Source organism: Macrobrachium nipponense, chromosome 11 (assembly GCF_015104395.2).
Source record: "Macrobrachium nipponense isolate FS-2020 chromosome 11, ASM1510439v2, whole genome shotgun sequence".
Taxonomy (NCBI): Eukaryota; Metazoa; Arthropoda; class Malacostraca; order Decapoda; family Palaemonidae; genus Macrobrachium; species Macrobrachium nipponense.
In genome coordinates, this window is record NC_061087.1 from 10,213,265 (window position 1) to 10,240,547 (window position 27,283).

Genomic DNA, 27,283 nt, shown 5'->3' on the forward strand with positions numbered 1-27,283 from the left:
TACTTGTATATAGATAATATCTATCTACTTTGGGAGTTTAAATCTTTAAGTGCTTTTAACACATTTTTACCAACACTTATGAAAGCACAAGTCTAAGGAAACTACACTGTTTACCAAGAAGACCCTTGGCCTAATTCCTGTGGATTCTTTATCTCCCACCACCTCTCTCCTCCCTCAGTCTGTAACTGATGTTCATCGTGAATGTTCAAGATCAGTGATCAATATTTTTTTTTTTACAAGAAAAGAAGTGTTTCTTAGGTATATTGTGCACATATAAAAATATCGACACTGGAATACGCAAGTTTTTTTTTTTTTTTTTTTTTTTTTTTTCCTAGAATGTATGTCGGACATCGGGTAGGTTCAATTGAAGAGCTAAAGAGAACAAATGCTTCAAATCAACCTATGTGTAAGAGCATGTTGGTGACGGATGGAAAAACTGAACTTGATTTTCATTCGAAGGAAACGTCCTTTAAGGTAAAAACCCACCAGAAATCAGAGGACCTCACCGACTGAACACCATTCACCAATACTTGATTCGTTTACCTTCAATGGAAAGAAAAAACAGAATTCATTAATGAAATAACGCAAGTTCGGACATCAGTGATGAACGTTTTCAAACCGAAGTGTCCTTAGCTTAATACTACGCTATTCTTTCAAGATCTTTGCATAGATTTCATGGCAAAATACCAAGACCAAGCCGTCTGTGTGAATCGTGAAGCCTTGAACAACTGTTTACCAAAGTCGATACTCCACCTCCACCAAAGCTCCAACATCCGCCAGTTAAGTGAGTTTGTAGAGACGTTCTGTTGCTCAAACATGAATGCAGTTTCAAAACTTACATTACTGAAGTCCTACTTGCGGACTGTTCACAGCAGGTCAGACGAACGTCTTTAAAAGCGAAAATATACAGATTTTCATGTATATTTACAGCGCTACTCTTGACGTTTTCTTAAAGTTTGCTTAGGAAAGAAAAGGGGAAAATACGTTTGAGTCATCCTGCTTTCTTCCTTCAGTTTTATGGTTTAATTTACTATCTTAACAACCTTAGGATTTCGCTGCTTAGATAACATTCTGAACTTGCGCGGTTTATCAGCTCTACGATTAAGTATGAGAAACAATATTTTAATACTTCCGGGATATAAATATAAATTTCTCCTGGCGAAGCGCGTAACCTATTAATTAAGTGGACATTTTTCTGTGGACTCACGAACAACTGTTTACTGTTAATAAGATAATATTTCGGTCATGATTTACTTATATTAGTGTTCCCATAACGTTCCTTACGATACGGAAATTCTAATTCTCTCTCTCTCTCTCTCTCTCCTCCTGTCTCCTCCTTCTTTCACGTCTCTCTCTCGTCTCTCTCTCTCTCTCTCTCTCTCTCTCTCTCATCTCTCTCTATATATATATATATATATATATATATATATATATATATATATATATATATATATATATATATCAGAGCATTATCGCTCAAAAATTATTCCCTCTCCAAAATTATCATTAAGTTCCTTGCTATACTAATCTATACACATGTAATGTAAAGGTCAATGTGTTGTGATACTTATCTCATGAGTAGTGCAGCAGTTTAAATTCAACATTATCACGCCTTTTTTTCTAGTGACGAAAGTACTATCTTGCTTCATGTTAAGTAACTGAACCCAACAAAAATGTTTTTTGGTATCTTTCCCGGCGCAGAAGCAACTTTCATTTATAATTCCGTTAAGGCGTAAATTATTCCCACGATATAGCAAATTCGATGTTAACTATTTATGGCTTATTATGTGAATACACTATGCAAGTACTGTATGAGTTTGGGGCGGTGGTTGGTTGTTTTCGTCTTCACACTCTTCTTGGTTTTTCTTGTTGCTTTAGTGTCTGTTATCATCTTGGACAAGGTAATGGTTCGTATTCGTTACCAAGCCAATTTTCTGAAGGGCATCATGTGAAGTCACCAGGAGGGTAATTGGGAAAGAAAATAATGCTAATGGCTTTCGCCTGAATGAAACTGGCCTGCATTCATTACTCCGCCACTGTACTATTGTTCATGACTGCTATAATATGACACAATTTCCCCTTACATTTATCACCTAACATTGCATTTCCATCACCCAATACATCCACTCCCCGCCATGCACAGATTCAACCTCTACCAGACACCGACCTTTTTCACTCTCACTTCTGTATTGTCCTGGGACCCTAACAACAGAAAGGTGGAAATGATCACTTACATAAGCGTGACTCTTACATTCAGAAATATTAAGCCAAAAATATCGTTTAATATCTAATAACTTAAGCCTATAGGGTAGTCACTGTCTATCGTTGTTTCTAAACCCGGAGACTGTTCGAATCCTGCCGGTGAGGCAATTTATTTTCAAAGTATGATGAATTGGAAAGTTAATGCTATTTGCGGCTGCACATTTGTGAATATAAAAAGTGTCCCTGGTGTACAAGTGATATATTCATAATTAGCCAAGAATTACACACTTTCCCATCAGCTTTCATGGTAGAAGCGAGTCGATATCAATTCTAATTACAACTCCTGAATTCGACGGGCAGATATACATATAGCAGAGTATCGACGTATACCTCTCTTGATAGCTCAGCAGTCAAAGCAGTCTAAATCTAGCAACGGTGCGGATCCTGCAGGTGATTAAGAACCTCCCAAATTTAATTCCCCTTGGGGGCAAATTATTCCCGAAGTATATTGAAGTAGGTATTAAACGATAAATGTGAATTAATATTTGTTATATATATATATATAATATATATATATATATATATATATATATATATATATAGTCTCAGTAATTGGGCGGCTACTTGGAAATCTTAGCTTGATGATAAATAACAGTGCCAAGACCAGAAAGAACATTCTTTATTAAACGAGCTTTCGAGGTTTAAAACCTCATCTTCAGGCTGAAAAAATGACAAGGATGAGAAATCACTAAAAATTACATTAAAATGAATTGTCTTATTAAAAGCTTCAGTAAAAACATGAAATAAAACGAACATCACATGCAAACTAAAAATTACGAAAAAACTAAAACAAAACGCAAAACATACAAAAACAGAAATAAAAATGAAAATAATAGACTGGACCTTTTAATTTCAGAGTCGCTGTTTATTAAGAAAATGAAACCGGAATTGAACAACAACTCGTCCGGTATTCAACTAGCTATCATATAGTTTCATAGTAGGTACACAAAGTGGGTCGTTAGCCATTTTATTTTTGAGTGTAGTTTGTTTACCTTTCATATTATTTTCATTTTTATTTCTGTTTTTGTATGTTTTGCGTTTTGTTTTAGTTTTTTCGTAATTTTTAGTTTGCATGTGATGTTCGTTTTATTTCATGTTTTTACTGAAGCTTTTAATAAGACAATTCATTTTAATGTAATTTTTAGTGATTTCTCATCCTTGTCATTTTTTCAGCCTGAAGATGAGGTTTTAAACCTCGAAAGCTCGTTTAATAAAGAATGTTCTTTCTGGTCTTGGCACTGTTATTTATCATCAAGCTTATATATATATATATATATATATATATATATATATTATATATATATACACACATATATATATATATATATATATATATATATATATATATATATATATATATATATATATATATATATATATATATATATATATATATATATATATATATATATATATGTGTGTGTGTGGTGTCTATACGTATGTGTATGTGTATTCACGGGAATAACAATAAGATCAAATATATACAAAGTGTTTGGCCACGAGGGAAGTGAAACAACATAGCGCACGAGGTGTGAAACCACTATGGCCAGCCCAAGATTTCCCGTTGCAGTTTTGGCTATTTCAATATATAACTTACTATCGACAGTGAAAATGCCAACAGCAGCAGTTATTTCTAATAATTTTTTCAAGTCAAGAATCATTAAGGAATTCTAATATTTTTCACAAGTCAAGTTTATTTATAGTTCAATATAATAACTATTCAAATTACCTTTCAATATAATAACTATTCAAATTACCTACGTTTTTTTTACCCAAGGTATATAAATATAAATGGTTACGCACTGTGATTTATACAGTGTATAATGTATATTTTCAGAATTTTACATTTTTCTTCTAAACATTGTACATTGTTTTCCTTGACAATGATTTCCCTAAAAAGTCGTGTCAAGCGCCCCCCCCCCTTTTTTTTTTTACTTTTACGAAATTCTGAAACATTTTCCGAAAGAGAAATTTCGTCGCAGGCATTAACTTCAGCCTGATGTTAAGTAAAATATTCAAGTGCAAGTACAAGTTCAGATTTCCAAGCAGCCGCCTTAGTACAAAGACTATATATATATATATATATATATATCTATATATATATATATATATATATATATATATGATGTATGTATGTATGTATATATATAATGTATATAGTATGATATATATATGTATATATATGATATAGTATGATATATATATGTATATATATATATATAATATATATATATATATATATATAAATGTGTATGTATGTATGTATATATATAGATATATATAAATATTATATATATATATATAATCATGAGCAAGCGAGAGAGAGAGAGAGAGAGAGAGAGAGAGAGAAACGAAATTGTAGTGTATTAATTTTTATAATAAATATGGAGTGTAACTATACATCTCCAATACGCCTAAACTTTTGGAGTATGTATTTCAGGCACAGCATTTGTGCCAAATAAGCCTCCTCTGGTAACGGGTACGATTAACAACACGATGTCCCAGTGGATTCTGGCAGGACCCTTCTCAATATACCCGACTCGCTTGAAAGGGTCATCAATGTAACAAAGGAACTTCTTTTCGACCAGCGTAAACCCCACTACATTCCTTTTGTAAGGTATGAGTCACTTCTTTTCCTTTTCATCCAGCCTTTGTTGAGCTAAGGCAGGCTGTCAGAATCCACTTGAGAGACCGCTTTAATGATAGACTTATTAGTTCTAGACGTCAGACTCTTTAGCCTCTTAACACATATAGGCACGAATAAAACACAAAAATACCCAAACCTTCAAACGCACACACACACACATATAGTATGTATATTATATACGTAATATATAAAACAGTTAGCCATATCCGCTACTAAGGTATGGCTTATTCACATCTTGAGTAATTAACTGTGGATGAAGCCGAGTGTCGAACACTTCCCCAGTTTTGGCCACTTCACGATTAGTTGTACTTTATTGAATTATATATATACATACTACAAATATATATATATATATATATATATATATATATATATATATATATACGTATATATATGAACAAATATTAGTAGGCAGCAGAAAATAATTGGCTTATATTTGTCCAATATAACTTGCCTCCAGGGCTACCTTTAGATTTCGTCAAGGCAACTCTCCTAATATACCTGGCTGGAATGACTTGGTGAAAGATCTGTATACATATTCACGAGGAATGTTTTTACTGTGGAGGCAATATAGTAACGAGAGGGAAGGACACTTTGCAAACTTCCTATTAAGTACTGCAGAATAAATGAAAAGCAACTAAGAACCGATCCAATGTCTAGAAATTTAGAATCCGGCGATTATCCTCGTCCTTTGAAAGATATTCAATCCCTAAATCACAAAACTAAAAAGCTATCTCTGACGAGGCTATCGCAAGAATGTGGAGCGATCATTTCAACACTGTCCAGAATTGCATAAACGATCAAGACTCCCGAAGGGATGCAGACAACCTACTTACTGATAACATTCAATTTCATTTCGGAGATCGTATTACGCCAAGTACATCAGCGATTCCATAAACTTACCTAATAATACATCGCCCAGCTGCGATGCTTTTCCTGCAGAAGCTTTCAAATTCAGCATCCGATAATTTACATTTTGCTAGCTGCCCAATTCAATTCGTGCTTAATTCCAGACTCCCTACTCTTACTTCACTTAATACCCTTAATAAAAAAACAAGCTAAAGGATGCAGCTGACACTGGCAATTATCGCCAGATTGCAATCACTACAATTACGTCGAAGATACTCGAGTGGCTTCTTTATAGTGAGACTTCTCCCCTTTCTACACAAACTGACAACCAGTTCGGATTTAAAGCAAACTACTCAACCGACACCTGCATCTGCATCCAGAAAGAACTGCTGAACTATTACCTATCATCAGCTTCTCCTGTTTTCTTATATTTTGTAGATGAGTGAAAAATGAGTTACACCTCTATATTTAATTGGCACTTTATATTGCTGGTTCTTCACACAGCAATTCTGTGTTAAATGGGGTAACGTATTGCCGTACACCTTCGGCTCCATAAACGGGCTTCGACAAGGGGGCATTCTCTCTCCATACCTGTTTAATACGTACACAAATCCTCTGAATGTCAAAATGAACTCACTCCCAATCGGATGCACCGTCAATGAAACAACAATAAACAATCTCTGTTACGCCGACGATATGGTTCCGATTTCCCAATCTGTGCAAAAACTCTAGCGACTCATCGACACTTGTCGGCTGAGTTGTCGCCAACATGCAGAGGAATTTGATATCCTATACAACGAAACCAAGACCCAGTGCATATCGCTGCTCCCGAGATCGCTTAAGCATATTGCAGAACCACAAATCATCGGCTGGAATTCGTGTATGAATTTCCGTATTTGGGTCACATTATCACCGACGACCTAAGCGATACGGCAGACATAGAACAAGGGCGTCGTAAACTATGTGTAACTGGCAACATGATTGCAAAGAGGTTTACCTTCTATCACCTAGACACGAAACTGCTGATCTTCCGCTTGTACTGCTAGTATATATTGGTGTACCCTTTGGACAAACTGTACTATAGAGACGATGAGATGTATCACTGTTGTTCACACTGACATTCTGAGACGCCTCACAAACACTCCTTGCCACCACTCTGACACGCAGATGTTCATGAAAAACCGCCTGGATAACTTAAAATCACTGAAGGCGAACAGTATCCAGTCTGATCACCCGACTGAGAAACAGCAGCAATTCGCTCATACAAAGCATCCTGAGCAGTGAGACAGCAAGATCTAAATTGTGGGAAAGACGGGAAAATGAGGCGTCTGTTCCCTAAATGACTTAATTTCTATTTTTGCAAAGTGTTATCTGCAGAATCTGTCATTATTATTTTTATTATACTACGATCATATTTTTATCACTGGCATGTTCTTTTTATCAGAACAGAGTTTTGCTAATTTAAATGTTCGTATTTAGCCTTCTGGACCTGAATACTGTAACCACCTAAGATCCCCAGTTGGAATTTAATTATATGCAATCTGTTCACTAATTGTTATAATTTTCAATCATAGTTGGAAAGCTGTTAAAGAAATTTTCTCTCGTTGACAGTTTATTTTCGACGTCTGTAACTGTCTTCGACCATTCGAATATCTACGTGGATTACATTTTTTACTTTCGTTTGAACTTTCTGTTTAGAAACTGAACCATATCCTGCCATCATGAGACAATTAAATCTCGCCTCACATTGGAAAATCCTACGATCAGTCACCTCTGCCTTATTCGCTACAGTGGCTGGAAATCTATGAACAAACAAGGAGATGGGATCCGCCCATTCCTGAATAATAATGAACACCAGGGACGGATGATATAAGAGCATCCAAAGCAAAATGTAGACATTTTTTAATAATAATAATAATAAAAAACTAATGATGTATACCTACGAAATCCGTTATGACGTTACAAAGTAATTGGCAAGAAATTTAGGAATAAATAAAGACATTATAAAGGACGATAGCCAGAAGGGGTTACTCCCTGGCAGGACCCATTAACAACCTCTACGATAAACAAGCACTCAGAACCCTCAGCCCGAGGTAATTGATGCCATCCTTGATGATGAAAAACAACACTGCTCCCCGCATGAAGAAGGAACACTCGGCATGAATTTAAATGTTGGTTACATCAAACACAGCTTGGCAGAGACGTTTGTAAGATAATAAACGCCAAGGCACCATCTTTCACACTTCGTAGTAATAAACCACGTTCAAAGGCTTAAAATAAAACACCCACACGAGTGATCAATATAGTTCACTGCGAGCCAAATTTAAATTTATCATTATATCACAGGCCGTTTTCATTTCTGTTAAAAAAAAATGTCCACAAGAAAATCCAAATGCAATTGTATTCTGTGCTACTTTTGACAGTAGAATTCAAATTGTTAACACAACGTTGAAGGGAGTGACAAAGAAATAACAGCCAAAGACAAGGAATAATTGGAGACAATATCATCAACAATGAACGATAACAATGGAGGCAACAATTTACTCTAACGAGAGAGAGAGAGAGAGAGAGAGAGAGAGAGAGAGAGAGAGAGAGAGAGAGAGAGAAGCGTTTACTCAACCTGGAGATCTTGCGTTGGGTTTTAGAATAAATCTAGCTTTTTTTTGCTTGCTTCTTTTTTCTTACATAAACTGTGAAGAAGTCTAATTTACACAGATAAACCAGTTGTATGAATAATATAGGTACTAAAACAAAATGAAATAGGGAACAGGAGTAAGGAGAGAAGAAAACCGGACAAATGGCAAGAAGATAGCTATCAAGATTGCGTGATGAAAGTTCTTATTGTGAAACAGACCTGACTTAGCTGATTTATAAAATGCACAAAGTCTTCACATAACGTGAACCTCGACCTAACGTAAGTATAGGCATAATACTTCTGTCAAATATTTAAGAACAAGGCCTTAACGTTTTCCTATAAAAAAAAAAAAAAAAAACTACGAAGAAATAAAGTTGAAGCTATAAAAGTGAGGATAATGAAGAATAACAATGGCATATAGAATATAACACAACGAGAAGATAAAAAGAGGAAAGCGTTTTCTTTAGAAAACGCGTAAAAATGTAACAAAGTTCTCAAAAGAATTGTCAAAATCTCAAATCTAACATGAGACAATAAGAAAGGCCTCCTTAGAATGAGTCTAGAATTACTGCTGTAAGTTCTTATTCATAAATGTCAGGATTCCGCACAAAGCAAGGTTTGTGTGGAATTCAGCCAATGTTGCTTTTACCATCCTGCAGAGACAGAGTCCGTTTTAAATGAGAAAAAAAATAATGAGCCAGTACCGAAGTGTCACTCAAATTTCCTTTTAGAAATTAGGAAAACAGACGGTGGGGCCTCTGTGACAATTGCAGAATTTTGTTTAGCAAAACCATTTTTTTGGAAGAATATTTTCAAAATTACCAATATATACGATAACACCTCGTGATATTCTTCTTACCAATATCAGCAACACTACCCCTTATCTGCTTCTTAGCAATGTCTGCAGTAATCAAAAAACTATAAAATACGATAATGTGCGCGCTATACATTTTGCCTATAAACCTTCAGGAGATGTGAATAGAAATAATCCCCAGCAGGGGACACAGACAAACCTTAAATGTTGATATTTAAGTTGAAAAGCTGAACAAATAAATATCTTAGGCGGATAACTAAGTTGACATCTGGGCTCGCTGAGAAGCTCCACATAGTATACCATGGTGGCAGAAGCTCAAGCACCATTTTGGTGTTGTATAAGGTCCAGTAAACATTTTACTGCACTTAAGAACACATACTTTAATACATGTGTAAAGAAATCTACCGTAAAAAATTCGGTACATTGAGAAATAATTCCTTGATGACGACCTGTAAACTATTCCAGTTGCTCTATGACCTTGGATACGTTATTTAGGTTGCTTGCTGTTTTTCAGCACAGCGATGTGCTGATAATGAAAACAGCTGCCTTTATTTGAAACTATTGTCTGACATGACTGGCTGAATGGGCCTCAAAACCCGCCTTACCGCCACCGCCCGACTCTCCCCAACCCTGGCACAAAAAAAAAAAAAAAAAAAAAAAAAAACATGAATCCTTGATCCTTGAACCCAAAGGATGACTGACTGAATTCCATTTCTCTGAAGGAAGCATATTATGCGTCTTGACAGTCTCCGTTAGTTTAATTCAGTTTAAAGAGCTAGACCGTGGACAACCATATGATCACTTATGGGATGTTTAATAACCAGATTCAAGAAAACAGCAGTCGCAATGGCAACAGGTTATCCAGATACACACATGATTAGATAGTTATTCTTGGTAATGCGCTACCTACTTCTTGCTAGTTAAGACGCCACTTAATGGTACGAAAATGATGACACATGCGGCAGCATTTATGGAAAAGACAGTAGTTAAAGATTGAATAATTCCGCCGAGGCAATTAAAATTTAGCCACTAATCTTCAACTCTTTCCAACACAGCACTTTATGATAATAATAATAATAATAATAATACTAATAATAATAATAATAATAATAATAATAATAATAATCAAGACCTGAAAATAAAAATAAGAAGGATATGGGATATGCCAGTGGAAATTGTACCCATAACCATAGGAACACTAGGCATGATCCCAAGATCCCTGAAAAGGAATCTGGAAAAACTAGAGGCTGAAGTAGCTCCAGGACTCATGCAGAAGAGTGTGATCCTAGAAACGGCGCACATAGTAAGAAAAGTGATGGACTCCTAACATGATTGCTTTCACACGCATTTATTTAAACAAAATCCCTCGGAAACATACGGATAGATTTTGTTGAAATTTTGATGGAATCCTTCATTCGGCAACTTCCTCCAAACGACAAACACTGGGCGGACATCGATCGAAAAAAAATGAGCAAGGTTTCCATGGCTAAAGCATCAAATGACCGCTGATGGCGACCCAAAGTTAACGCTCAGGAGGAAGCCATTAAATAGTTTTCTGTCTAATTACAATTCATTCGCTAGTATTTAAGTAACCCTGTAAAAGGAACAGGAAAATAAGGTCAAACATAAGACCTCACCGAAGATATCAACAAAACTAATAAGAGACAAAAATAACACTGACCAAGTAACAGATAAAATATAAATACATAACATTAATAACTTTGCAGAAATAGAGAATCTTACCTTCATTTTGGTGAAGTCGATGAAGCTTAGATCTACGACGTACGTAGCTGCATTCTAAACTAGTTCTAAGAGGTAGATTTTATTCATGACCAAATGGCAAAATAACACTCACCTGTAACAAGAAATCATGCTTACATTTATTGAAGTGCGATAATCAGAAAAAAAAATTAAATACACACACATATATTAAGTAATATATATACACATATACATATAGCTACCTACACACGTATACAACATAAGCAGAGATATTCTTCTCCTTTTACTTTAAACCAATGGCATAGTCTTTCAGGAAGTATATCGACGCCAACTGAGTGGTTCAACGTCCCAGGGGATATAATGACACATTAGAGTACTGCTTAAGTTTTCCTAACCTGAATCGTAATTTCAGTTGATTTATTAGCGCATTGCACAAACCGAAAAAAATTCCATGTTTGATGGCTTTTCATATTTGTTGACAACTTTCTATTATTCACTTTTCAGAGATGGAGTCAGAGATAATGCATCCAGAGCACGAGGAAGAGGAACCTCGCAGCCCGAGTGTTCAGACAGCTTCCGAAAAATTAGAGCTTCTGCCTCATTCGAAGAGTCGTGCGATTGTTACCAAGAGTCCCAGAGTGGATGGTGAAACTGATGGTGACGATGACGTGAGAATTCAATCGACAGGAATAAAAAAGGACGCAGATCCAGATTGCAAGCACAGCGAAGGAAGTTTGAGTGCGTCCGACAAAGGTGTCAGGAGAGAGGAGCCAAAATCGAGCGGAAAGGAACCAGACGCTGAAGAAGCGGAGGAAGACGACGACAGACTTCCAGATGGAGGATGGGGCTGGGTGGTCGTCTTTGGAGCTTCTCTTATCTTAGTAAGTAGAGGTGGAAGTATGCAGAGATGAGACTACTTTGTTTTAGTTTAGCGAGATGGGCACAAAAAAACCATTCTTTCATTACCTGACAATTCACGTTTGATTAATTTTTGTCAAGAAGGTTTATTTACATCAGCATGCGTAATAAAGCGTTGATTGCATTACCTCAGTAAACAAACTGAGGAGACCTCTAATTGGTCAGGCTCATTACACCATTACTCCTATAACTTCTACTGATGCTAAATGTGAAACAGTTAACCAACCAACTTCAGAATGGCAGTCACTAAAGGTCATAGTGAAAGCTCTATAATGAACTCAAATTTACTGAGGATGGCTAAGCGTTAAAGATCATTTAGAGTAAGGGAAACCACTAAATTTTTTTCTCACGCTTCTACAAAGACGAAATTAAATGCGAGGTGTAAACACACTACCGTTAGGCAGAGTTGTTGAAAAATAGTAAGGCTCGAGTCATCCGATTCAAATTTATGCCTTTTCAGGTCTTGGTTGATACGATGGGCCAATGCTTTGGTATCATTTTTTCTACATTTTTATTACACCTGGAAACCACGACAGCTATGACAGCTTGGATCTTCAACTTGTTTAGCTTCATCTGGTGCATGACAGGGCCTCCCCTGGGAGCACTCATCAACGAATTTGGTTGGAGACCGTTGACTTTCGTGGGCTCCTTTTTGCTCACCATTGCAACGGTTACCTCAGCCTTTGTTTCTGCTGCCTGGGTCCTCTTTTTCACCTACTCTTTATTAGCTGGTAAGTATGAGTTCACATTGGCTCTGAAACCTCTAAGACCTGAATGTGTGAATAAAAAAAAATCAGTAAAGAAAATGTTTATGAAGATATACCTTTTCCAACTGGACAAGGATATCTGTGATAAATGAAAAAGGTTGTAGTTACATTTTCCTAAACATTTTCCTCAAGTTTGCAGCGCTAAATGCACTGAGGTGTCATATATTTTTCATTGAAAATAACTCTGGTATTTCTGTATTACATGAATCCTCCAAACTTAATACATTGAATATTTTCAGGTATAGGATGTGGAATCATATCTAACATCAGTTACATGATTGTGCCTCACTACTTCAAGAAAAGGAGAGGTTTAGCCAATGGTATCATAATGGCGTGGGATTGTGGGGGACAGTTAATAGGGCCCCCTCTTATTGGGATGCTGCAGGACGAGTATAGCTTCAAAGGCGCCACCCTCATAGTTGGAGGGGTCATACTTAACTCGTGCATTGGTGCCGCTGTCTTCCACCCAGTCGAGTGGCACAAACGACCCAAAACTCCGAAGATTCACGGAACAGATAACACTGCACATTTGATCAAGAATCCAGTGGAAGCAATGCCACGAAAGAAAACTCCTGAGAGCATCAGGACGATTATGATGCGGCTTGTGAAATCCACAGTAAAAGACCTTGGCATACTAAAGTCTTTGAAAGCAATCATCATCTCCATCGGCGTCACGGTTATTTTCAACGGTTACCTGAATTTCTTGGCTTTCGTGCCATTTGCCATGCAGGAGGCTGGCTACACCCTCGGGGAAGCTGCTCAATGTGTTTCGATATCTGCCATTTGCAACATGGTGACCAGAGTAATTGTTGCAACGTTATCAGACAGCAAAAAGTTTAATTTTCAGATCAGCATGATGGTTGGTAGTATGACCATCTCTACAACTATGATTTGTGAGTATTCATACTAATTCTCTTATTAATTATTACAAAATATATAAGTGGTACCTCGACATACGAAAGGCTCAACTTATGAAAAACTCGAGATACGAAAGCAAATACAAAGATTTTTTTGGCTCTACATACGAAAATAGTTCAAGTTACGAAAGGTTGTTGCTGTAAAGTCCCGAGATTCGCCCAGGTCACCGAGAACAATTTTAAAACTCGCACACCGCCAACTGAGTAAACTCGCCACCATCCTCCCGCTCTCCCATTGGTTCCTGATGCTAGTCACCGCCGTGAGATCCTGCTCTCCTATTGGTCAGCATCTACCCCATGTGCTCTATGTATTCTATTGGTAAAAGGATGCTGTAAATTGAAAAACTTATTCATGCAATACAATTAATAAAAAAAACATTAGGTAAAGATAGAATAAAGAATATAAATGAATGGTTATTATACTGTTTGGTAGTTTCAGTAGCTGAAGAGAGATAATGAAAATTTTATTACTGTACATACTGTGTGAAAGTGGTTGCTTGGCGATCATTCGGTACTCGTAAGTGCTGAACGTAAACAGAAGGCTGGAAGTTTTTTTTTTTTATTGTTTATTATAGTTAATGGTTACTTAATAATTATTTGAAATGAGTACTTGCAATACATTTGATAAAAAAAATTGTGAATTAGATATCATAAAATATAAATTAAATCAGACTGCTATCATCAAAGCCAACAAATATGTATTTTCTAGAATTCTTCTTCTGTTTTAATACTACGTATATGTTTCATTATAGCTGTCAGTAACTCGGTATCTCCATTAGGTAAAGATAGAATAAAGAATAGAAATGAATGGTTATTATACTGTTTGGTAGTTTCATTAGTTGAAGAGAGATAAGGAAAATTTATGGCTTACTGTATGCTAGGAAAAGTGGTTGCTTGGTGATCGTTCGGTACTCGTAAGCGCTGAATGTAAACAAGAGGTATGTCGAGGTACCACTGTATTTGCTTTTGAAAAATATTAATCAGCAACCAAATCTTAAAAGCTACCATTACTTGAAAAAAATTACTGAAGTACTGCTTATTAGGAACATATAACTTAAATGCTAGAATGAAGAAAAATATAATGCAGTTACTAAAAATATATCTAACGTTCTATCTGGGAGGAGAGTACATACAATTAGTATGAATTAGCCAGTTCATTAGGACCCACTGTTCCACGTGATTGCTAAACACATTCTTTTCTCCTTTATTTGCAGGCTTCACTCTTACAGAGGATCTAACCACAATAAAGGTCATAATGGGGATTTGGGGCTGTGGTGTTGGCACCTTTATGAGTATTTTCAGTCTCACTATGGTTCATTACATGGGGTTGGAGAACTTCACATCTATGTTGGGAGCCTCTATGCTGTGTATTGCCTTCGGCTATCTTACAATCGGACCTTTTGCAGGTACTATTTTTTTTGTTCAAACGTTTAGATTATCACTGTAATGCACATACATATACATATTTACTAATTTATGAAACGAATAACCACAAATGTCTCTTGATTCCTCTCTCTTTAATATTTTTTTTAGCATTCAGGGAATTTAGACTAAATGGCCCAACTTCCGTCTCAAGTGGCGTCTTGAAGGGTCCGCTGTCTTCCGGGTCCTTTTCATTTCTTTTTGAATAATGACCTCCTCCAGGGCCCATCTCTAGCAATTTTTGTGTAGATGATTGAGTTCTTCACAAATGACCCTCCTTCCAAATTCAGTAGCTCCATTTCTGTCCTCCCTTAAGCTTCCTTCCTACAGTGCCTGGGTACCCGAATATGGACAAAACACACACACACATATGTATGTATTTGTGTGTGTGTGTGTGTGTGTGTGAAGACCTCCAATTGGTCATTTCTTCTGACAAAATAACAAAATAACAAAATACCAAGACCTAAAGAATGACCTGAAAAGCACATGGGAACTGAAGGAAATATAAATAATACTTGTGATGGTAGGGGCAACAGGACTATGAAGAAAAATCTGAGAAAATATCTTCAGGCAATACAAAGTTGCAACCATAGACCCCAGGCTGGGGTCCATTGTACTCCTGATATAAAATGAAAACTAAAAATAACATAAGCCAGAGAGATATGTAATCGATCAAGCGCTTCATTAGCCAGATTAATTTCATGTAACGTACAGGAAAGTGATGTAACCTTATTGACATGAAATCATGCACCAGGGATGACCACATACTATATGCTTCAATTCAGTCACGTCCAAAGCATGTTTCTTTTTAAGAAAAAATCCCATACTTCGGAAACTAATCATGTGATACTGATGATGGCAATACTGATAATGATAACGATGATAATTGAGAAATGAATCCACTGTTGTGTATGGGTACATATGTTTGAAAATAAATCTCTATAGTGCGTTCCCATAAGCTCTCTGGAGAGTCAGTTTTAGATATATGTATTACTGAGGATCCAACCTCGGTAATCTTAAAAGGGGTCTGTAGCAATGAACCGTGCAGCTAGGCACTGAAATGACATTCACTTTCTCTCTCTCCAACACCCCCCTCCCTCTCTCTCTCTCTCGACAACACCCCACCCCCCTCTCTCCATTACCTAAGGCAATTAAATCAGATTCATGAACTACAAAAATACATTTATTTAAGAGCAAAGCATTAGCTAAATAATTAAAGTTCTTAACAAAATGATTGAATGAAAGGTTGAACTCATATAGCACACTCCATCCCTCAATCACAATAACCAACATTAGTTTAGTCATAAAACTAGGCATAGTCACAGTAGTCTAGTAACACCACAATACATCAGTTAAGTTCCCATTTCTAAATATGTCACCATATCAGCTCCCCTTTGCCTCAGAACCGCCTATAAGAACACAGGAGAACACATCAATAAGCAAAGATTAAAATGCAAAATAAAAAGGTCAAATAAAATAGAACATCTTTGAAGCAATATTCAAAATACAGCCAAGCCACACTTTTGGCCAAAGAATAAGTATGCTTACCCATTCAACACAGATTTCACACACTTCACTAAAAACACAGTTAAAGGAACCATCTTTGGCTCTTCGCCGACTCTGTAGCAATCTCCCATCTTGGCTAACTTACTTTCTCATTATGTAGGGAAGAAGCTCGCACGCATGCATGAACTAACACACATTGTTCACGCCCAAGAAATAGCCTCAAACCAGATTCAGAGGGAACATCTGTATCCGCCCGTGCATAGAAACAGGACGTGGCACTGATCTGCTTAGACAGTGACTTTCGGCATCGCGCCACCTGAGGAAGATCTGTAAGCACTTCTAAAGCTTGTCACTTCGGGCCACTGTTTCCAAAGAGAAGCTAAATTGATGATCTCTACATTCTAAAAATGTCACAGCCCATCGTGTCCTCTCACTCAGAAAGAAAAGATACAAATCGCATTCACAACGGTGTCTTAAATATATTGTCTTAATTATTCCTTGTTGCATATGTGCCCATACATAACTGTGGATTTGTTGCTCCACCTCAAGACTCCAGCAGCCACTATGAGTACTTTTAATGATAATATATTGATAGATTGATTGATGATGATGATGATAACGATTATGGTGTTGGTAATGATTTACAGGTTACGTTAAGGATGCCAGCCAGAGCTACTCCGCCTGCATCTGGGTTCTCTCCGGCATCGTCTTTGTGGCTTTCATTTCGTGGATATTCATGCCGGCTGCTGTGGCCTACGACCTGAGACGCGAACAGAGGAAGAATGAAGAAAGGCTAGAAATAGAAGAGAAGGGAAATATGCTCAGCTCTGAAGCGATATAGGTTGAAATTTTGTATTGTCTTTCAATTGTCCCAAACAGTCAGCAAAAATTTGGACAGTCATTTTACTTAACGATTTTATTTAATGGATATTTGAAATATTTACATTTGATGTGCTGAAGTTGAAACACTTTGCTATTGTTTGGAAGAATGAAGAAAGGCTCAAAATAGAAGAGAAGGGAAATATGCTCAGCTCTGAAATTTGTATTTTCTTTTCATTGTCCCAAACGCTCAGGGATTAAAATACTGCAAAAACTTGGATAGTGATTTTACTTCAAGAGTTTTTTCAAATATATAATAAGGTAATATACTGACATATAATGCGCTCAGGTCAAAAAAAACTTTTATTATTATTATTATTATTATTATTATTATTATTATTATTATTATTATTATTATTATTATTATTATTATTTTGGGGTGATATTCATCAAAATATCTATTTCATTATATACATAGTCTTACACAACGATCATAATAAAGAATATAATTTAGAATACGATTGTACCTATAAGTGTGTATTTCCCCTGAATAATTTAGATATGTGCTCAACAAGGATTTTGTTTTTAGATATGGATATATATCGTTCATCTCTTGATGTAGCACAAGTACAATCTTTCTAGAGTCTGTGATAACGTTGTATCGTAATTTTTGTTATCGTAATTATGACAGAGAAAGAGAGTGTTTATCTAGATAGTCTTCTTAAAATTATTCACTCTGAAATTATATGTTTGACAAACGTACGTATAATACATAAATACATATAAGCTTACACACAATCACACAACACACACACCCAAATATATATAAATATATATATATTTATATATATATATATATATATATATAGATAATTTATATATAGTATATATTATTTATTATTATATATATATATATATATATATATATATATATGTATAATACATACACGAGAAAGGTTGAAGATAAGAGACACATCAGGTAAAAATAGATTAAGAAACGAATTAAAACTTCTTAGCTCCACTTTTCAGAAAGTCCGTCCTAGCTTTAACAATCAAACATAAAAACTCCACTTTGAATAGAAAGTATAAATCCTCCTCAAGATTATTATGTAAACTAGATGACCACTAAACAATATATAGTATTTAGTCTTTTTTATTATTATTCTTGCAATAAAAGACTGTACTCGTTTTGTTTTCTTTATCTTGTTTCATTAATGAAATATATATATATATATATATATATATATATAATATATATAATATAGATATAGATATAGATATATATTAGATATATATATATATAGATATATATATATAGATATATATATATATATATATATATATATATATACACACATTGTGACGAAGTGCCAAGTAATCCTGGTTACTACACTTGCCAACCATTAATTGTTACCTCACAAAGGCCAGACATCTGAACCTTCATCACAGGTACTAAACGACTGAATACTCTAAAGTAAAGGTAACAGTGATCCCTTAAACAACTTACCAGTATTGCAGAAAATCAGACTAAGTTCATCAAAACTGGTGTGAGGTAATCTTGTATGTAATTATATTAATTACAGGGCATCAATCCATCAACAACTTTAAAAGTCTAAGTATTTCCCTGATTTCAGAAGTCTAAGTACTTCCCTGGTTCTAACTCACTTCAAGTAAATTAAAGGAAACAGCTCAATTACCACTATGTTTCTATCTAAATAAATTATATATATATATATATATATATATATATATATCTATATATATATATAGTATATATATATATATATATATACTGGTAAAAAAAAAACATAAAAATTTTAAATACAAAAAATTTATTATCAAACTCAAAATTTATAAGTGAAATTCACAATATCAGGGAAAATTACTGTTACATGAAAACAAAGCAAAGTTTAATTAACTCTTGAATTAAGTAAAATTAAATCAAAATTAATTTATCACAAAATTCAAGAAAATTAATTCAATCGAAATTCAAAAGTTTTAGGCAATAATTAAAATTTGGAAATTAATTCACAAGTGCTAAACAACAATGAGACTTGAAAAGAATTCTAAGTAAATGCAAATTAATTCACAAGTGTTCAATTCAATTAAATGTGCAACTATTAAGTAATGAAACTAAGTTAATTCAATTGTGAACGCAAATGAAAACACAGAAAAATGTGGAAAATACCAAAATTGTAAAAAGCACTAATCATACAAAACATAAAAATAAAATCACACACTTCAATAAGAAAATGGATAAATGCACAAAAATCACCTCAACAAGAAAAATGGATAAATGCACAAAAATCACTACAATAAGAAAAATGGATAAATGCACAAAAAAATCACTTCAAATGAAACAAACACAAAATACAAAAATTTGCAATGTGTAAAATTTAAACTTGTTTCATGAAACCACTGTTCAGTAACATTACCTTAATACCAATTTTCTTTCTGCTGCAGCTAGCTCCAAATTTTTCACCAATTCACAATATTTCACAAAAGAACAGGCACCATTACACACTTGCACAATGTTTGTTCAGATTCCACAAAAAACACTAAATAATACTAAATAACTCCAAGAAATCTGAAATCTAAAAGTTACGAGTGACCAATTTATGTTACGTTAATGTAATGTCAGGTATGACGAGGGAGAGAGAGAGAGAGAGAGATCTAAATGCTATGAGGGTCTAAGTCTGAATGAATCTTCCTTTCTTACAGAAGCTGAAAACAGCGGATTTTGCACAAAAAGTTTTAGGCATGCGAAATATGGTGCAATCTTTCTAGAAGCCTCTAATATGACGTAACTTTACAGAAAAATCGTGAAATCTCCACGTGACCATCGTCAAAGAAGTACGAGTCTGAAACCAGTCAAGTAGGTAGTATGCTCAACAAAGACACATACTCGTCGGAACAGAAATCCCTTATCAAACGTGTTGACAGATTATGAAAACAAACGGAGATCTTGAGTTCCTCTAATCTGAGGTGTTGACATATTACGGAAACAATTCTATCTTGGAGCGGACAAAGTTAATCTCTCTCTCTTTACATTCTACATTATATATTCTTTTAAATTATGTTATGCAAAATCTGGAACATACATTTTTAGACATCCTATAACTCTAAGCTAAATAAGGAATCTGAAAATGTTGCAAAACTCTTATCTAACATTTTATACAGTCAAAGAGAAGATATGCATTATAAAAGTAGCAACATATATATATATTATATATATAGATATATATATATATATATATACATATATATATATATATATATATATATATATATATATATATATATATATATATATATATATATATATATAGCAGTATTCAAACCAAAGTTTCGGACATAGTGGCTCACAGAAGCGGTGCTGAATATTTTTGCTTTTGTTAAAATGACTGAACTTGAGCTTTTGTATTTCAAACAAAATTTTGTTCAGAGGTATTTTTGTCATTTTCGTTACTGAAAAATATGGAACATGTGTGTTACAATACACGAACCTGTTAACTGTGTATGATTTTGAGACATGTAGGTAAGATACAGGCTTCAGATATATGACGGCACATAAAGCGAACTACAAAAGTTACACTGCTGCTTTATTATATTTCATGGAGCAGCTTTAGTTGCTTCTGCATTTCATCTATTGTATGTTTGTTTGTATGGTGTTTTTACGTTGCATGGAACAAGTGGTTATTCAGCAACGGGACCAACGGCTTTAAGTGACTTCTGAACCACGTCGAGAGTGAACTTCTGTCACCAGAAATACATATCTCTGAACCCTCAGTGGAATGACCGAGAATCGAACTCGCTGCCACCGAGGTGGCAGGCAAAGACCATACCAACCACGCCAATAAGGCGCTTTTACTATTGTAACCTTCCAACTTTGGACTGTAGCTGACTGGTATTTGACGTTGTTTTTAATCAGCGTTTTTTCTGTTACCTACAGCCCTAACTATTTTAGATTGTCAAAATATCAAGTCTATAGTTTTCTATTTGGTAAATGAACTTGACTACATATTGCTTGGAGGTCAGGGGGCACGAAAAAGCCATTTCTAGTTGTCACAGATATAGATACAAAAAAAAAATTCATTTTCGAAATGCTCAATTCTATAAACTTGCTCCACAACACCTACCATCGACCCATCAAAAGAAATAATACTTAAGTGCAGCAAATATCAGAAGTAACAAAATTCATGTATTCTGTTCCCTCGACACCTCGATCGGCAAGAACTACGCAAGTGAATTAAGGCCTCTGAAATATTTACAGCAGCCCATTTCGCATCACCCTTTTGTGGATAAGACTGAGTGTATGGTGCTTACTAAATGGAAAGAGGAAATATTTCGGGCCCACTAATGGCTCATGATCGCAGTATCTAAATGACAGGTAATTTTTTCTCCCGGTGTCACCAAAGGCTTCTACAATTCCTGGAGAGATTAAGGAGTAAGAACTATATTCTCCATTTCTAGATGCTTTTTATAGCTTTTATTTTTATTTACTTCAAATCTGTAGACTGTGATATTTTCCCTTTCTATGAACTCTCATAAAAATACTTCGAATGAAAAGCTACTAACAGCTTTTCTCGCTAAGAATGTCCTGGCTCATTAGAAGTTTTGCATTTTGGAGAAGGATTAGTTAACTGGTTATTCTATCCAATTTGGGCCATAACATCAAAAAGCCACTGAAAGGTTTGAGGGAAGGACATATAATGCAGAGGACCTTTCGTCAAGACTAAATTACGACGATCATTCAAAATAATGCAGTATCAATAGAAAAGTTGTATTTTCAACTAATTTTCCGTATTAAATTTAAGACAGCAAAAAAAAAAAAAAAAAAAAAAAAAAAAAAAAAGCACGGAGCAGTATCAATGGGAATGAATATAGCTGTCATTCCATCAACCATGGAATTTCTTATCTTTTTCAATAAGAATTTAACTAGAGCCTAGGAATATAAAAAAAGAACATTTCTATTATTCCCTGGACACTATTTCAATACGATTTACTAAGACACTTGCACGATTTTGTAGCTTTTTCTTTTAAGTTAGGTTTTTCAAAGGTACAAGGGCGCAGTAAGGCACAAGTTGGAAAAGCAATAACATTATGATTCCCTCTACTTTTTTAGTTCGTAAGGCTCTCAGGCCCCAAAAAACTATGAAGAAATAAGGTTGAAGCTATAAAAGTGAGGACAATGAAGGATAACAATGGCATACAGAACATAACACAACGAGAAAGGATAAAAAAGGAAAGCAAAATATCTTTAGAAAACGCCCAAAAATGTAACAAAGTTCTGAAAAGAATTGTCAAAATCTCAAATCTAACATGAGGCAATAAGAAAGGCCTCCTTAGAATAAGTCTAGAATTACTGTTGTAAGTTATTCATAAATGTCAGGATTCTGCACAAAGCAAGGTTTGTGTGGAATTCAGCCAATGTTGCTTTTACCATCCTGCTGAGACAGAGACCGTTTTAAATGAGAAAAAAAATAATGAGCCAGTACCAAAGTGTCACTCAAACTTCCTTTTAGAAATTAGGAAAACAGACGGTGGGGCCTCTGTGACAATTGCAGAATTTTGTTTAGCAAAACCATTTTCTGGGCCTAACCTGTGTCGCTCCGTGAAATAGTTCCTATAGCACTTATTTCTAAGGTATAAATATTGCTAAATATACTAAAGAAAAAAGCTATATGGTTATGCCAGAGTTTCCTGGCTCGCTCACCCTTATTTAGGGTGTCGGTATGGAAACTGGGGCATGTGTAACCACTATCAGAGGTCCCATGCCATTTAGTCTCTTCCTTTCTCAATATCCCTCATCTACAGAGGAGCCGTTCTAGGCCATCTACCACCCGCCACTGCTACAACTAGCGTCTTGTTTACCATTCCTTTCGATAGCACTGCTAACTCCGCACGTGTTGCTTTACGCTGTGTTATTCTTTGTGAATATTCCCTTATTTCATCATGTCTGAACGTCAGGAAGCTGCTGCATCTAACTTGAGTACTGCAATTAATGTTTGATCATGTTTTAAGGTAGTGATGGGTGATATAACTTGTTTAATTTGGTTATATGTAGGAGTGGGAGCCAGCATAGCGCCACTCCCAGGCAGCCATTTCGCGCATCGCTACCTGCATATATTTACGCTCATGTCGGCACCCAATTGGTCTCCCATACTAGTTGCGTTGCCTACCTTTGATAATTAGCAGTTCCTCAGATGTTTTTTATAGATGTTTTGCAATTTTAATCCTGACGTTATTTTCATGTCTGATCGCGGGGGATACTAGCCTATCGACCGAGCCGCATGCTCTCAGAAGGTAGCCTAGACCTGGTAGCCCTATGATACATCTGTTAGGTTGGTCTCCCAACCGTTAAATAATTAGATGGTGTATTATATGCTACTTAGTATATTAGTCTCTTTGATAAGAGACGTCCTTGTCTATATACAGAAGAGCCTTGGCCCTTCCGTAGCCTATTCATGACGGTCCATGAGCCACCCTGGTCTTCCTGGCCATATCGGTTATAGATTTTGATTTGGCGAGCTAGGCTAGCTGCTCAGAGCCTTCCTGACCAACCTGTTCAGATTGTTTCGATTTGCAAAGGTTAGGCCAGCCGCTCGAGAGGATTCATAGCTTTCTCTCTCTCTCTCTCCATTTTTCCTTTCCACGTCTCCCCCGCGTCAGGACTGTATATATATAGACATATATATGTAATTTATTGATACCCGATTGATACGGATATTGTGTTATGTTGCGCGTATTGCATGTGTTAGTAGACCTATAGGCCTACTACTCCTGTTCAGTTGGGCACTGACCTACTGCATGGTGGTACACCTGGCTGGTAAGGTCTCCAGCTGATCGCGTGTGGGCCACCCCTCTAGTCGACCTCCCTCCCCCTGCACCCAGCTCGGTGGGGGAACGCGGCTCGCCTCATGCTACCCTAGTAGCTGACCCAAGCCTTTCGCTTGAGGGGGGGGGGGGTATAGGGAGTACGGCCTGGGGGGGCTGGGGTGTGGCCCACCGCACCATGCTCAGTATGAGTGGTAGGGGGGTGCCCGCTCGGGCGAGCCTTGGTTGGCCACCTGGCTCGTTGGGACGGTGCGCTCTCCGGACCACTACAGCCACGTCCCCTATCCGCAGTCCTACTTCACCATCCTATCCTCCCGCTCCGGCGGGACCGGGACTCCGGCTCCAAGGTATTGGCTATACGAATAGCTATGATCCTTTACTCGACCAGACTCAGGCTAAGGTTTTACCGATTTCCCTGATCTGTTCTTACGAAGCCGGACCCGGGGTAGAATAGCTAGGTGTAAGAGGACTTGATGCTGGGAACGATCCACCATGGTTGGAACAGTTAGTTACGCGCATGTATTAGTTATGTCTAGTAAGATATCTTATCTTATTAAATAGTTCAGGCTCGTATACTACGGCGGATAACCTACTCCGCCGGGTATTCAGAACCGAGGTACCATGTTATCACTAGCTCCCTCGCCTTGTTTGACCTTCTTGGTTTGTCACATCTTTCCCGCACCCTGGTGGGAGGAGAAAAATAGGCTTGAGACTCAATCCTAGTTAACTAGATTGAACGTCTCCGGTGCCAACGGAGTCAGGCCAGGTCTTCCTTACCCTGCCCCATTCCATCAGGCCTATACCTTTACTTTCATGTCAAGAACAATAACTAGTCCTTGGAGCTGGTGAGAAACAAGGATGCATGAAATTTTACTAGTAAAGAATGCATGCCCCACCGGATACGTCTACGGTGGGTCTAGATAGTGAACCTCATGTATCATTCAACTTACAGATGGTGCGTTGCCTGAAGACGGGGTGTACCGCCGTTCTCCAAGAGCCCTGCGGGCAAGTGGTGTGCCGGACCCATGCCGGATGTGCATACAGGTGAGATATCTGCTGGTGTGGCACCATGAGGGATGCGAGGTCTGCTACGGATTGGTGAATGAAATCACCTCTGAGTCAGTACGTACCACCCTTAAAAACGATACAATGAGAATCAGATTGAATAAATTCATGTTGATACATACTAGACTAAGGGTAGTTTTTAGTTTCAGTATTGAAATAACTCTCTCTTACAGAGTATTCAAGCCATCAAGGATGCGGCGATGGCTACTCTGAAAGCCTGGGTCGGTGGCTTTGGCCGTAATGTAAAGGCCAAACAGCCCTACATGCTGTCCGAGGAGGTGGCCTCGCTCATCTACCCCGGAGCAAAGAAGTCGTCAGCTGTAGAGGCAGAGGTAGCGGCCCCCACCATCGCCAGGATCCAGGTGGAGACCACGCCCTTACCGGAGGACGGTTTCGGCGAGGAGGTGTTAGGAGAAGTAGCTGCCTTGGATTTGGAACGGGAGCCCATGGTTGTTGACAACCAGGGCGAAGGTAAGAATGTTGTCGAGGCAGGTAGTTTAGGGGCTCAAGGCTTGCCCTTTAGCCCATCTCATTCTTCTGTTACTACTACTTCTTCTTTCCAGGGATTCAGTCTGTTAGACCCAAGGCGAGCTCGGTGATCCCTAAGGTGAAAAATCCTTCCACCTTTAAGGCTATTAAGAAGTCCTTGCCAAAACCAAGTTCCGGATCTAGCCGCGCCAGAACGCCATCAGCTCCCCATCCCGGTGCGGACTTGTCAAAAGCTACTCCCTCTCCACAGGGGTCGAGAGCGAGAGGTCCAAAAGCTAGGGCCCAGGAACCTTGCTTTGACCCGGCAGTGTTCTCCTTGATCATGATGGAGCACGTAGGAAACTTGGTTCAGACCAAGTTCCAGGAGATTTTCTCCCAGCTATCCTCCATTCTCGAGGCATCAGGACAGTCCATCCAATCCCTAGCAGAGAGGATGATGACTCAGGAGGCCCTAGTGGCGGGTATCCGTGAAAATATGGCAACAGGACAACCTCAGTCCGGACAGGCTACTCAACTCCTGTCGATGCCAGACTCCTCAAAGCTGCCCCCATTTAAAAACAATAACCCCTGGAGGCCAGCAGCATACGCTCCGTTTGCAGACGGTAATGCTTACCATTGAGGGATGCGGGACTCGAAGACTGGAGGACTTTGAGTTCTACCCGCATGATCTCCAGTTCCCATTCATGGGGTATGCCCGTCTGACGGATGAGGCAATGGTAAGGGAAGATAAGGTCCCGAAGGAGACCGTTATCTTTCCCAGGGACCAAGCCCAACAAGCACGGGTCCGGAGCTTGACGGAGTGGCAATGTGTCAACACTAAGTTGACAGCCCACAAGAGCCCGTTTACCATCTTTGTAGTGGGTGACAACACCCCTACCCCATGCCTCTCCAAAGTGGCTGAGCTAACACTACAGGCAGCCATGGAGAATAAACCCATGCCGCAACTCCGGGAGACAGATTTGCCTTCCCTTCTGCTCCCCGGAGGCACAGATTGTTGGGTAGATGCTCCGGCCACCTTTACGGTGTGTAAGCTCGCCTCGGACTGCGGAACTACGTTGTTCAGCGAACGGCTTCCCAGGCTTCCGGACTCACTAGTCAAAGCCGAGTATGACGCGAGGTGTAGACTGAGCAGGTCTCTCAACTCCGCCACCATGATAGGGATGACATCGTTGATATATGCGGACGAGCCACTGTTTAAAGTCCTAACGAAGTCATTCCTTCACACAGTACAATGTGATCTTTATGACTTCGCAGTGGCTAGGCAGAACTGCGGGAAGTACGTCCTGGCGGACGCTTCCATCCGCCACGAGCCCTACAAGCTCATTAGGTCATCGATCTGGGGAGCAAATCTCTTCCCCGACTCTGTCATCAACGAAGTCCTCGGGGAAGCAGCTAGGGTGAACCAGAGTCTGAGGATTCGCTGGGGACTCATTTCTAAAAGGAAACCTGAGTCCGCCGGATCACACCCTAGGGGCAGGAAGAAGTTGAGGAATTACCAACCCTTCCAGTCATCTCAGCCACAAACAGTGGTCCAAGCGGTCCCGGTGGCCCAAATGAATCAGCCCTCCACCTCAAAAGCACAGCCGCAGTAGCAGTTTGTGCTTTTGAGCCAAC

General features: G+C 37.5%; 1 protein-coding gene and 1 long non-coding RNA gene across 4 annotated transcripts in view; one reads left to right on the forward strand and one right to left on the reverse strand.

The window, feature by feature from the left end:
* LOC135221946 (uncharacterized) overlaps nucleotides 1-27,283 on the reverse strand; it is a 407,988-nt gene that overhangs the window by 166,649 nt on the left and 214,056 nt on the right. The gene's annotated exons all lie outside the window — the stretch shown is intronic.
* Nucleotides 190-17,635, forward strand: LOC135221674 (monocarboxylate transporter 2-like). Its single transcript, XM_064259432.1, has 6 exons — nucleotides 190-784; nucleotides 11,434-11,810; nucleotides 12,308-12,578; nucleotides 12,854-13,507; nucleotides 14,746-14,937; nucleotides 17,107-17,635. The coding sequence occupies exons 1-6, from the start codon at nucleotides 676-678 to the stop codon at nucleotides 17,298-17,300; spliced, it is 1,797 nt and encodes a 598-aa protein (XP_064115502.1). The 5' UTR covers nucleotides 190-675; the 3' UTR covers nucleotides 17,301-17,635.